This window comes from Mus musculus, chromosome 4 (assembly GCF_000001635.26).
Source record: "Mus musculus strain C57BL/6J chromosome 4, GRCm38.p6 C57BL/6J".
NCBI lineage: Eukaryota > Metazoa > Chordata > Mammalia > Rodentia > Muridae > Mus > Mus musculus.
This window is the reverse complement of record NC_000070.6, coordinates 43,267,894-43,282,434: the sequence shown is the minus strand read 5'-3', so window position 1 is coordinate 43,282,434 and position 14,541 is coordinate 43,267,894. Positions and strand designations below refer to the sequence as shown.

Genomic DNA, 14,541 nt, shown 5'->3' with positions numbered 1-14,541 from the left:
ATAAAACAAGTCACCAAGCCCACTACCTCCATGAGGAGGTAAGTTCCTTGTACCTGTGAAGTATTTTTTCTTGTTTTGGTTTTGTTTCTGGTTTGGTCTAGACTTTTAGAGTCCCAAAGGAGGAGGCCTAGATGCAGCAAAATCTCCTAGGGTCAAGAGATCAGGAGACATCCTGCTTCCTCTCTCGTTCCCACGTGGGAACGCCTGGTTCTGGTCCTGGCTCCCTCTGGCTGGACATCTGGTTCTCCTCCCTCTCTGGTATTCCCTCAACTCTACTGTTTGTCCCTGGTGTGCCACCACTCTGTCCATGCCAGTCAGTTTATGTCTATCATTTCATTTTGTTGTTTGTTTCTCTGTGTTTCATAGTCAAGGGAGAAAAAAATGGTTAAGACTTCAAAGTTCTCATTCTTTTATAGTTCTGGGGACCCTCACAGGGCCTTGTACATCCCAGGCCAGTCCTGAGTTACAGCCCTGGCTTCTCACAGCTAGATTATTCGGGGGAGAGAAGTCTCTCAAGCATAACTCTTTTTCCTTTACCTCTCCAACTTCCCCCCAAAGATCCCATAATCTCTTGTAGAAATCTCTTTTTCAAGGATACTGGAGGAAGTGGTTGCCTAGTGTGAATGAGGCCCTGGGTCTGATACTCACTCAGCTCCACAAAACAGGAAGGAAGGAAGGAAGGAAGGAAGGAAGGAAGGAAGGAAGGAAGGAAGGGAGGGAGGGAGGGAGGGAGGGAGGGAGGGAAGATAGATTTCTTTAGAAGAAAATACTCATTCCTGCTTTGTCTTGTCTCCCTCCTCAATCTGTCCTTGGATCAAATCAACAGGGAACATAAAATCCCTCTGGGAAGGGCTAGAATTATGCTCACTTTTCCCATCTCACATAGGTCCTTGAATAGTTGAAGAAACCACGTATAACAGCCCACTTTATGATAGTTTGGGAAGTCATTGAAGTTTTTTTTTTTTTTGGATATTTTCTTTATCTACATGTCAAATGTTATATGCTTTCCTGGCTTCCCCTCTGCAAGGCCTCTATCCCATCCCCCCTTTACCCTGCTTCAGTGAAAGTGCTCCCCCTCCACCTACCTACCCACTCCCACCTCACCACCCTAGCATTCCCCTACACTGGGGCATCAAGTCTTCACAGGACCAAGGGCCTCTCCTCTCACCGATGCCCAACAAGGCCATCCTCTGCTACATATGCGGCTGGAGCCATGGGTCCCTCCTTGTGTACTCTTTGGTTGGTGGTTTAGTCCCTGGGAGCTCTGGTGGGGGGGGGGCAGGTCTGTTGATTAACAGACAACTACTAATATTCAAGAACAATAAAATTCAAGAAAATTAGAGTTTCATAGTGATGTATTGAAGATCAGGAAAATTTCTGAGAACAGGGAAGCAAGTTAAGAGGTCACTGCAAGCTTAGCATGACAGTACATGCCTGTAACCCAGCTCCTTGGGAAACTGAGGCAGGAGAATTGGGTTCAGGATAACCTGGACTGTACAGTGAGCAGGTTCAAGGCGACGCTGAGCAGCTTAGTGCGACTCTGACTCAATAATTTAAAAAAGGATGAGGATGAAGCTCAGTTGTAAGGGGTTTGTTTCCTCATATATAAAACCTCTAGGTCTAATTCCCAGTACTGAAAACAACAACAGCAACAACAACAAAAAACAATACAACTCTAAGAATCTGTAGCACAGCGAGCCCCACCCCCATGTTAAGGATGCAGAACAAGAGGAGGTATAATTTACTTATTCAACAAATGAACAGCCAGGCTCTATAATAGCTATCAGTATACAGGGGATCTGCCAACAGTGCGGCTGATGTTTGAGTGAAGTTACCACGTGCTTTATGAATGTGTCTAATGGAGCAGTGGCCCAGGGAATAATTGGTTGTGGTGAGAATCAGTGTTCTTTAAATGAGACCTGAATGATGGGACAATGGGCACAGCTCTGAGATATGGAAGACCATGGCAAACTGAAAACCAGCAGCAACTGCTAGAAACTCTGAGACAAAATATAACTTGATGTGTTTGTACAGAGAAATGGCCAGCAACTCAAGAGCATTGAGAACAGGAGTCAGATTTAAGAATTAGGTAAAGACCAGCTCATGCTGGGCACTGTAGAAGATCAGCTAGAAGTCTGACTTCACTGTGGGATTATAATGAGAAGCCAGCACAAAAGTTTAAGACAGATTAAAAAAAGGATGAGTGTGATGGTTTGAATATGCTCAGCCCAGGGCGTGGCACCATTAGAAGCTGTGGCCTTGTTGATGTAGGTGTGTCACTGTGAGTGTGGGCTTTAAGACCCTTATCCTAACTGCCTAGAAGCCAGTATTCTGCTAGCAGCCTTCAGATGAAGGTGTAGAGCTCTCATCTTCTCCTGTACCTTGTCTGCCTGGATGCTGCCATGGTCTCACCTTGATGATAATGGACTGAACCTCTGAACCTGTAAGCCAGCCCCAATTAAATTTTGTCCTTTGTAAGTTTGCCTTGGTCATGGTGTCTGTTCACAGCAGTAAAACCCTAACTAAGGCAGAAGTTGGTACCAGAGACTTGGGTACTGCCATGTTAGGCCTGACCATGCTTTTGTTTGGAAGAATGTGGATTTTGGGACTTTGGATGTGGAAAGCAGTAGAATGCTTTAAATGAGGCTTAATGGGCTATCCTACTAGGAATATGGAAGACTTTATTACTGAGAGTGATTTGAACTGTGTGGACCTTGCCCAAAGGGTGTCAATGAAGAATTTCAATATGTGGCCTAGAGACTGTTTTTGTGGTATTTTGGTGAATGTGGCTACTTTTTGCCCTTGTCTGAAGAGTCTGCCTGAGTCTAAGGGGAGGAGACTCAGATTAATTGCACTGACAAAGGAAGTCTCAGAAATACCCATAATGTAGTTTGTTCTCTTGCTAAGTCTCATAAAGAGCATTTTAAGTAAGTGTAGCAAGCTGAAAAAGGAAAAATATAAAATATATGGTTCGAGTGTCAAAGGGGCACCAGGGAGTGAAATGGAGCTGAATCCTGTGTTCAAGGAGATTAAATTGAATTAAGGGAGTAGTGACCTTGGGGGAAAGATCCCACCCAGCTAAGTTTAGGTCCAGGCATGGTAGTACAAGCCTTCACTCCCTGGAGGCAAAGACAAGCAGATTTCTAAATTCAAAGCCAGCCTAGAACCGAGCAAGTAACAGAACAGTGAACTTTAGGCAGTGAAGGAGTGGAAAACAGAAAGGTGATGATTATGTAATAGAACAAGAGGGCCATGTTCCAGCCCCAGCAAGCAGCAGAATTCTGCATCTTTGGCCACGTGGCTCTGGCTTTAGAATCCAGAATAGAAGGGACTACTGGTACAATTGATCCTGGTCAGCTAGGGCTAAGAAATTAGTGGTGACTAAGAAGAGATCAGCATCACTGAGGTGAAATCTGGGAAGTGTTTTCTGAGAACACAAAGAACCTGTGTTCCAGAGATAGCAAAGGTTGTACCTAGTGCTGCAGCTGTACTTGGTAATGTGTAAGAGCAACCCAGGTGGTACTGGGTTTGAAGGCATGAAGGGTTATGAAGAGCAGCTGAAGCTTGGTACTGTGAGAAGCCATGGAAGACCATTTCTGAAGGTACAGCATCAGTTGTAGTTGATGGCCCAGGACTAAAGGATTCATGCAAAGGAGTTGAGGCTTGGCGTCATGAAGAGAGCCTATGAGAGGCTATTGGTGAAGCCTAGTCACACCCGAAGATCCCAGTGTACTGGAGATGCCAGTGCCGTGGGATGATAACTAAGAATAGAAGCAGCATTGGAGTGGATCAACCTAAGCTTAGAGTGCTACAGAAGGCAGAGCTGGAGAAGTGATGCCAGCCCTTTGGAGGAGCCCAGAAGATCATATGTAGATCCCAGACATTGGAACAAGAAGCTGTAACACTGAAGTTGCCTTGGAGACACCAAGATGTTTGAGATACCAGAGCTGTGGACTATCTGCTGAGGAGAGCTGCTAACAGAGAGTGGAACCAGCCTAGTTGTTGCAGTCAACAAAGATGAAAAAGGAGTTGGAGATCTGAAGATCTCTTTGACATCAGCCATGGAGATGCAGAGTTTGGAATTTGCCCAGCTGGTTTCCTGCCTCGCTTTGGGATTACAGTTAGATGACTAGATCAATCTCAGAAGAGACTTTGAATTTTGGACCTTTAACATTGTTGAGACTGCTATAGACTATGGGGACTTCGGAAGTTGAACTAAATGTATTTTGCCTTATGCTGTTTAGATTCATATATTTGAACAGCCTATGGGGGCCAAAGAGTGGAATGTGATGGTTTGTATATGCTTAGCCCAGGGAGTGGCACCATTAGAAGCTGTGGCCTTGTTGAAGTAGGTGTGGCCTTGTTGGAGTAGGTGTGTCACTGTGGGTGTGGGCTTTTAGACCCTCATCCTAACTGCCTGGAAGCCAGTATTCTGCTAGCAGCTTTCAGATTAAGATGTAGAACTCTCAGCTCCTTCTGTACCATGTCTGCCTGGATGTTACCATGTTCTCACCTTGATGATAATGGACTGAACCTCTGAACCTGTAAGGCAGCCCCAATTAAATGTTGTCCTTTATAAGACTTGTCTTGGTCATGGTTTCTGTTCACACCAGTAAAACCCTAACTAAGACAATGAGAGAATTAAAACCTGTTGGGCATAGTGGTGCACACCTTTGATCCCTAGGAAGCAGAGGAAGGAAGATCTCTATAAGTTCAAAGCCAGCCAGATCTATACAATGAGTTCCAGGACAGCTGGAACTATATAGTGAGATCTTGTCTCAAAAAGAAAAAAAAAATGTTAAAAGCTGATCTAAGTACAGGGACACCATCTGGTTTCATTCTGTTTTATTCTATATAATAAGGGCTTGGGGGAGGGGCGAATGGGAACAAAAGAGAAAGGAAGCAGCAATGCTGGAAGGTTTCTGCAGGTACTAGGTGAGACATGGTAGCAGAGACACCTTAGGCTATGAAATACAGATGACAAGAACTGGTTGATTAGAGGATAGCTCTTAAAGCTGACAGGCTTTGTCAGTGGTTTGGGTGCAAGTATGAAGTAGGATGACTAAGCACAGGGAGAGACCGTGGTTTGCTACGCCACTGAGGAGCATCACATTTTACAACTGGGTACAACTGTGAAGCACTGAAGGAGAACTATTCACTCTTCTCCCAGCAGGTCTTCCTTTCTCTTGCTCTCTTCCTTTCTTTCTTCCACGTATTTTCTCTCTATTTCTCCTACTTCTAAGTTTGTTTCTTCGGACTGATTTTTCTCCTGGCTTTGGGTCTCATTTTCTGCTTCTGACACCAATATAGTAAGCATGTTTAGAACTTTGGAAGACACGAGATGAGCTAGGAAGAGAGATCAGGCAGAAGCTCCAGGACATTCATCCCAGCTGAGAGGCCTAGGAGAGGAGAGACCAGATAAAGAGGCCCTGGATCCAGCAAGATGAACTTCATGGTCACCTTAATAAAGCTAACTGCAGGCCACTGAGAAGTAACGAGAGTGAGAATGAACTGTTTTTAACAACTGAGAAAATTGTTACACAACAGGTATACGTGTGTAATCCCAGCATTCAGAACTTTGCATCAGAGCACCATAAATTTGGGGCAGCGTGTGGTAAGCCCCTATCTCAAACTAAAACCTAAACCAAAATGTTGAGCTGAGGTTGTGTTCTACTCTAAGTAATTCCATATTGTATAAGACACACAATATGGTGTGTCTTGCCCTAGGAAACTGTTTTACATGCAGCCTTGACTCCAACCTTTCCTTCACATGGGAAGAAACTTCCTGGTTCATCTATGCCATTCTCATTGTCCATTCTTCATTTAACGGACACCTAGACTGGGTCCAGGCCCATGAATAGTGTAGTAATAAACACAGGTTTGCAAGTATCTTTGTGGTAGGATATAGAGTCCTTTTGGTGTGTGGTGTACCTGAGTCATATGGTGGTTTTATTTTCAATTAAAAATATTTAGGGTTATTATTATTGTATGGGGTAAAATAGAATTTCAAAATGGTTTACTGGCATTTTCCTAATGACAAAAACTCTTAGTGTAAGGCTAGGATGGTGGCCCATCATTCCTTTAATTCCAGCACTCATGAGGTAGAGGCACGTAATCTCTGTGAATTTGAGGCCAGCGGTGTCTACTAGTGAGTTCCAGATTAGGTAGGGTTACATAGTGAAAACCTGACTTAAAGAAAAACAAATGAACAATCAAACATGGAAACACAAAGGGCTATGCATGGCTAAGAAAATCCTAAGCAGAGAAAACACTGCTGGCGGATCATAATACCTGAGCTCAAATTAAACTACTGAGAGGCTGGAGAGCTAGCGCAGCAGCTAAGAGCACTGACTGCTCTTCCAGAGATCCTGAGTTCAATTCCCAGCAACCACATGGTGGCTCACAACCATCTGTAATGGGATCTGATGCCCTCTTCTGGTGTGTCTGAAGACAGCTACAGTGTACTCATATGCATTAAATAAATAAATCTTTTAAAAAAAATGTAAACTACCTGGTGACTGTGAAAGTGATAGTGATAGGGATAGGATCACCTTGTACCAGCACAAAAACATGCAGTTAAATCAATGCAGTAGGATAGAGGGCCCAGAAATTATACATACATACACAGCAGTGGCTACCAATTTTTTGACAAAGGCATGGAAAAAAGATGCCACAAATGCTGCTGGCAAAGCCATCTATTTACAGAAGAACAGACTTAGAGCCACACCTCTCACTCTTCGCAAAACCCAGCTGGATATGCACCAAATTTAGAACTGAAATTCTGAAGCTGCTATAAAAGAGCACAGAGAGTACATCTCAAGTTATAGGTATAAGCAAGAATCTCTGACCAGGACTTACTAGCACAAGAAATGGTCCAAGTACTAACAAAGGAGACTACAAAAAATTAGCAAGCTTCTTTATAGCAGGGGAAATTAATAGCAGAGGAGACAGATGGCCTATAGAATGGGAGAAAATCCTTGCCCTGGGAGTTGATAGCTCAAATATATAAAAAAAATTGCAAAAATTAAGCACCAAAGACACAAAACTGACAATTAATAAGTGGGCTAATGAAATGAACAGATAGTTCTCAAAAAAGAAAATGAGAGGCCAATAATGGTTTTGCTACATAGCCCTGGCTGACTTGGAGCTTGGTATGTAGCTCCAGCTGGCTCTGAACTCATAACAGTCCTACTTTAGCCTCTCATGCCTTGGGATTACAGGCACACACCACAGTGGCTAGTTTACCTTCCTTGATCTCAGACATATGTTCCCTCCCTCACTATTCTGTAACTCCATGAATGCACTTCCAGGAATAGAGAAGCCTTACTTACCCAGAATCCAGTCTGTCCTCAGTAGCTGTAAAAGGTACACAAATTCACACAGGGGTTTCATTATTTGCTAGGGGAAAGGACAACAACAATCTGCACACTTCCCTGGAGAAGTCTTCTTTAAGTTGCTTTGACTGGACCGAGCATCTCCCAATACCACCTATGTATCCTGTGTCAGGCCATGAGCTAGCACACCACTACACCTATTGGTTATGTCCTGTTTTGGGGGGCTATTAGTGAGTCAGTCTCTGAGTTAACCTCCTGTCTAACATTCTAAACTTTAAAAATCTTTAAAAAAAAATAGGGTCAATGACCAGTATGGCTATTTCCTTCTTGGTGATAATGTTGTTATAATAGGGGCCAGGGACCTCCAGTTCCCCTAGAGAGGGCCAATCCAGGAGTATTCTTGAAAAAAAAATGGTTTAACATTTATTGCATGTATATATGTATCCATACATGCCATAGCAACATATGGAAGTCACAGGACAGTTTGCAAGGGATGGTTCCTTTCTTCCACCATTGTGGGCTCCAGGTATCAAACTCACTCTTTCAGGCTTCCTAGCAAGTAACTTTACCCACTGAGCCATCTCACCAGCCCTCCAGAGTATTCTACAGGAGGAAGTAGTCACAGTAGTGAAGGCTTGGCATTCCTTCTCAGCATCATTTGATGCTTTAGTGTAGACTCTAAGCTGACCATGTCACAGCACTAGATATTACAGGGAAGTCTCCAGTTTCCTCTGGTGTCAAATACACCAATGGTTTGTGTTCTTGTGCTCAAACCTACACAGGACACAGTAGAACAAGCATTCAAAAGGTGAGGTAACACAAGCAAGGAAGCAGGAGTGCATCTTCTGACAGCGGTCAGGGCTGAGCGCTGAGCAGCAACAGCTAATGTGGTATCTTAACCACTGATTGCCTTAGCAGCAGTGAGGCCCAGCTGTCGACAGAGTCACAGTCAAGATGCTTGGATTTGTACCCAAACTACTGCTTTATCTTTCTCTTCCACTATTTACCTCTATGCACACTGGTCTCTATGTGGCCCACATTTTCATCATCCATGCCACGGTTGTAATGTCACTTCTAAAAGTGATGCCTTCCTCCATCTTAAGAGTCCTTCAAAGCCATCTCACAAAGGCCAGTGGAAATTCTGGGGACTTCTCAATGAAGTTTCCATGATCCCACAGACAAAAATACTTTACCCCCCCAACTCCCATAATACTTTGATTTTATTCTCCAAAATAAACTATTGTTCTTTGTGCTATACCCTTTTTGAGCATCTTATCTTCTTTGCCACTGTCACTGGAGCCACAGTCATTAGGTCTTCTGAGTCAGGGAGGTTTGTTGTTGTGGTTGTTGCTGGTTTTGTCATCTAGAACTTTTTTTGTTTTATATTTTTTCCCTTACTCACTTTACATCCTGATTGCAGCCCCCCTCCTTTCCTTCACATTCTCCTGTGAGAAGGGAAGGCCAGGGAAGAAGTAAGGAGTGGGCACAGGCTGGGCAAGGTGGTTCAGTGGGAAAAGGGGCTGTGCTGTGTGAGCACGGTGTCTGGAATCCACCGTGGAAGGACCAATTCCTGAGAGTTGCTCTTTGATCTTTACACATGTGTACACACACACACACACACACACACACACACACACACACTGAATTTTTTTAAAGAAAGAGTGAACACAAACAATAGGTAGACTTATTTAAAATAACAGTCCAAGGAAAATCTCCTGAAAAATACACATTACATGATGTCTCCTGCTGATAAATTCATTAAGACAATTGCTACAAAGACTGCAAGCACATTATCTGGCTGATGCCGAAAATCAGCTCTGGGATCTGTGTGTCTCTCAGGCAATAGCAACCCAAAGGCACATTATCCTTAGCTGCCCTACTTCATTAGATACAAACGTGGTAGCCATGGAGTGAGGCACTCCTGTGACCAACTTAACCCAGCTTCATACACTGGGGGACTCAGTCTCATATGGTACTTTACAGTAAAAAGCGGCACATTTCTAATGGGACCCTAAGTCACTCCCATGTGAGGCTCCCAGGCTCCGTACGTCCACAAGGATATCAAATTGAGCATGCCTAAATTAAACTAAATCTCATGGTATTAAAAAATAAATTCAGAATTGCCTTCCAGCTGGGCAGAGCAATGTAACCCTTTAATCCTCACGCTTGGGAGTCAGAGTTAGGTAGATCTCCGTGGATTTATTACAACATCAGGATCTCTGTGGTCTCTCTTGGTCTACACAGAAGAGTTCCAGGCCAGCCAGGTCTACATAGTGAAGCCTTGTATTAAACACAACAAAACACAGAACTGCCTTCTGTGTTCACCAAGAATTCTTGAGCTAGGAGTCACTCTGGATATCTGCTGACCTCTTAGGATCACTCTGATTCTAGAAACTGCAGAAATTAGACGGGCACGGGGAGCTATCTAGTTTACCTATCTACCCTGAGTAGTTTTTCCTCTATGTCCAGCCTGCTTAAACAAAGTGAAAAAAGTCTCTCCAGACAACTGTTCCATTTCCAGTCAGCTGTTTATAAATTCCTTTATGCATACACTTTCTCCTTACTCTTATGAAACCTTGAAGGGCTAAGAAGGGTCAGTAGCAGGGTTTGCCTAAATTGTATCTTGAGTTCTTCTCAGCTGCCCAGCACTGAAGCACAGAAGTACCTAGCCCGTGAATGTAGTACTTGACATGGTGCTCGGACTATCTTCTCTATGGTTGTCTTCCATCAGGAGCTAGTGTGCCCACTGTGTTATGAGTTATGTTCCAGGGACCTGAGCCCTGATATCTAGCCGATCCATCTGCCTACTACATGGGCAGCCAACCAAACAAAGTATGAATACTTCACTTTTCCCTAGCACAAACCTTGAACATCTTAGCTTTCCTGTTTGCCTTAATTCTCAAATGCACTCTACTCCGTGTTATCCATCCTCAAACCCTTTCAGGAATTTCTCTTCTCCAGCACGTCTCTCAGAGACTTTCAATAACTTCTCTTGTATTTTCCCTCCTCCTTCAAGTCTAACAATGGGCCAAATGGCTGGGATTATCCAAACACTAAGAAGCGATGGTTCTGTAATCTCAGTTAAACAGATATACTCAGCAATAGTCTGCTGGCTCACTGCCTGCCTTCTAAGTCAAAGACTAGAAACATGCTCACCTTAAGCTTTGGGAAAGGCATTTTCACCCTGGTTACCATAGCATGGTTTTCTGCTTACAAACGTTCAGAATTAAATTACTTATCCACATGTTTCAGCTCTTTAAACATTGCTTTTATTGTCCTCTAAAGAGTACCCTTAAACCCTACTCCCAGGTACAAATTAATACCATCAATAATGACCTCAGTTCAATTTTGCAATTTTTCCCTCTCACAGTTGTAGCAAAAGTAGTTTCAGGCCAGGTCAGAGGCAAATCAAGTTTAAATCCTAACCAAATGTCTTAAAGTTCTATTTTTTTTTTTTTTTTTTGGACAGGCACTCATGTAAGTCAAGCTGGTGGCCACAGATTCTTGATCACCCTTCATCCACCTCCCACATTCTAGACTTACAGATGTGTCCTAGAACACCTGGCAAACAATATCATTTCCCCCATTCTGATCTGGTGATTGAACCCAGGGCACTGTGCATGCTAGGCAAGTCCCCTCTCACTGAGTTAGATGCAGATCCCAGGTTATACGGTGTTTCTAGGAGGGGGTCAGTTTGGTGCTTGAACAGAAGTCCTGGAAGCACAAACTGAAGTACAGTACAGTGCAGGATGGGACAATACCAGGGCTGCTTGCTGAGGCCTGCACCTCAACTGATAGGAGCTGAGCACTTACCTGAAACAAAAGCTTTTACGTATTTCATCTCAGAGAAACACCACCTAAGAACGAAACAAAAACTGCTTTGTCAGTTAGCTGGCATCCTGATGTTATAATAATACCTACCATTCATCACAAATTTAGTGTGCTGGACACGTTACTCAGTGCTTTAAGTACGTTATCTTGCTTCTCACTAAAATGGGGATTTTAAGTATTTCTATCTGAAAATGATGTGCCTGTGTTTGTGTGCAAGTTAAGTGTACTCAAAGCTGGGTGCTTGAAACTGAACTTGGGTCTCCCAGAAGAGCAGGGATGCCCTTACCTGCTGAGCTTTCTCTCTAGCCTCTCTCATTTTGGTTTTGAGACTTGGCTTCATTATGTTGCACCATGGCCTTGAACTCACAATCTTCTGCCTCAGCCTGCTGAATAGCTAGAATTACAGGCACATGCAGCACCCAGTTCAGGTTGAAATAAAAAAAAAAAAAAGTAAAAAGCCTAGCAAGCAGTCAAAATTAAACTAACCAAAGTAGCAGATTCAAGCCAGGCAGTGTGATGCTCATCTTTAATTCCAGCACTTGAGAGGCAGAGGCGAGTGGATCTCTGTGACTTCAAGGCCAGCCTGGTCTACAGAGTGAGTTCCAGGACAGCTAGTACTATACAAAGAAACCCCTGCCTTGAAAAAAAAAAAAAGCCAACCAATCAACCAACTAACCAACAAAATAGTGGATTCAGTATTATCCAATATCAAGTGATTCCAATGTGTATTCGAAGCTGAAGACCATTAATATATACTTCCTCATATGATATAAAAGGAACTCAACATCTAAATAATTCAAAAGTGATCCAAACTCACTGAACAAAAATCCAGGTGATTTCCCCTAGTGGATGAATTAAAAGCCCTGATGTTGTGATGTAAGGATCCTGTAGAGCTTTTCAATGACTTTTTAGCTTTCTCCCATTAAAAGCTGAAGTCATTATAATGGGCAACAGGCCCCTGGGAATTGAGGTTCTCTTTCCCTTCATTCAGTCAGTGCATTTATACTTTGAGACCTTGGCTAGAGAAGGTATTTTAGCCAAGGAGCAACTCTGGCATGTAAGAAAGGTCCTAATATGAAGTGGGCATCCAGGGTGGATGCAGGCTACATGCTGGGTACTTTCATATTCCACAGCACAGAATCTTCACACTCATCCTTCAACAAAGGCACCGGCATCCTCAGAGAGCTGAGATTGAATCTTAAAGTACTTCAACACAGGGAACACTACAATATTTGGAAAGCATCCATGATGGTTATTTGTTCCCTGAGAAAAAGTTTGCTGTTTTCTCTCCCATTCCCCCAACTCTCCTGCCCTGGTCTGGGAAGCTGACTTCTATGGACTATATCCCCCATACTGTCTTGACTCTAGACTGCTTGTTAGGGCTTACCAATGAAGAGTACTAGCTGGCAACTGGAGCACATGGAAAACATTAGGGCATTTATTTCTCTGCACCTTGTTCAAGTTCCTGAAGTAGCTTGCTTGCTTGCTTGCTTTCCTTCTTTTTTAAAGATTTAATTATTTTATTTATATGAGTACACTGTAGCTGTCTTCAGACACACCAGAAGGGGGCATGAGATCCCATTACAGATGGTTGTGAGCCACCATGTGGTTGCTGGGAATTGAACTAAGGACCTTGGGAAGAGCAGTCAGTGCTCTTAACCGCTGAGCCATCTCTCCAGCCCCTGCAGTAGTTAAGACCATAGCTCTGGTCTGGAAGGCCCTTGTCCCAGAGCCTTAGCCCTAGCTTGACTCTGTATGAACAGTCCCTTGCTTTTACCCCTTCAGCCTTAGGGGCGCCACTCACTGCTGCTGCTCTCCCTTGTCTTTACTCCTTCACAGTTCTTTTATTGCTGACCAGGCCTTTAAGTCAAATCTTTGTGACCATATCAACTATCTTTCTGCCAAGACTCTGACTGCTACATTAGAAAAATAATCTATGGAGTCTGAAGAACCAGCTCAGTGGTTAAGAGTACGTGCTGCTCTTGCAGAGGACCGCAGTTTGCTTCCCAGCACCTACATCAGGCAGTTTCCAACAGCATGTAACTCCAGCTCTGGCTTCAGTAGGCACTAGCACTCAAGTGCACATACCCAAACACAGACCAATACACATAATTAAAATGTGAAAATCTTCTTAAAGAGGATAATAAGAAACAAATGCTTTGCTCCTTTGAAGTTCCATTCAGGTTCCAGTACCTGCAAGGGCCCACGCCCTTTTTTCTACTCCAAAGTCTCCATACTTCCTAATCTTCAGTGAAGTCTCTGAGCATTCTATATCAAACAGGGCAACTCTATTGTTTACTACTGCTGTGCTGAACCTAGCGTGACTTTAGTACTTACTTGTTCTTACAGTCAGACTGTTCAGCTTTTTCAATATGGCCATTCTTGGAAGGCTATAAACTCATTACGTTAGGTAAGTTCAACTGAAAAGAACATCTGAGGTCACCTTAACTCTTTCTTACACCGATGCTGATATTCAGGTTGACATAGAAGAGTCTTTTTCATAGTTATACAGCAGCAGAGGTAACTCTAAATTTAGATTCTTCCTACTGCTTCAATATGCTGTTGAGTCTGCATTAGATACTTAAGTAATTAATATGCTGATGACCACCCCTAAATTTATGAGTTGTCTCTTATCCAATGCTAGGGCCTGGACCTAGATGAATACCTGACATATACAGTAATTGCTCAACAAATATACTTTCCTTGAACTTGGGACTAAGCAAAACAAATTCCTTAAAAGTTACTTTTTCAGGCCAGGCGTGGTGGCACACCCCTTTAGTCCCAGCACTAGGGAGGCAGAGGCAGGCAGATTTCTGAGTTGGCTATACAGAGAAACCCTGTCTAAAAACCAAAAAACAAAAAAAAGTTACTTTTTCAGAACATAGAGGCTCCTGCATAATACTTCTTTATTCACATAGAGAAAATGTATATTTTCAAAGTTCTTTTATGTATATGAGTCCACTTCACCCGTCTGAGTTAGATATGGAAGGAATTACCACTCCAAATAACAATCCAGCAAACTGTTACACTAAAGACCAGACTCGTGAACAGCATGTATCAGAGCTGAGACCCACATTTATATCTTCTGATTCCAGCTTCAATACATCTTTGCCATTTTATGTTGCTTTTTCAGCTTTGTCTTTTTGCTCTTGGGTCTGGAAAGACCATGCAGGGGTCAGTCAAAACATGCTAAAGGGAGTAATTCTATCCTTTAAAAATCCACTAGTTCAGACCTTCTAACCTGAAAATTTTCCTACTTTTCTTTTGTTTAAAACTGTATCAAGGGGCTGGCTGGAGAGAGACTGCTCTCTCAGTGGCATTGGGGTCCCAGCATCCACATGGCAGCTCCTATCTGTCTCTAACTACGGTCCCAAGG

At 43.2% G+C, this 14,541-nt stretch overlaps 1 protein-coding gene across 12 annotated transcripts in view; it reads right to left on the bottom strand.

The window, feature by feature from the left end:
• The window catches only part of Atp8b5 (ATPase, class I, type 8B, member 5), a 107,110-nt gene that overhangs the window by 91,397 nt on the left and 1,172 nt on the right, over positions 1-14,541 (bottom strand). For all 12 annotated transcript variants that reach the window (XR_003954967.1, XM_006537995.4, XM_006537998.4 and 9 more), the window contains one exon: positions 11,148-11,191. Coding sequence is in view for 5 of the 12 variants with exons in the window: in XM_006537995.4 (XP_006538058.1) it covers positions 11,148-11,175 (28 nt within the window). In the remaining 7 variants the exon portion in view is untranslated. Of the gene's footprint in view, positions 1-11,147; positions 11,192-14,541 lie in introns of those variants that run through there.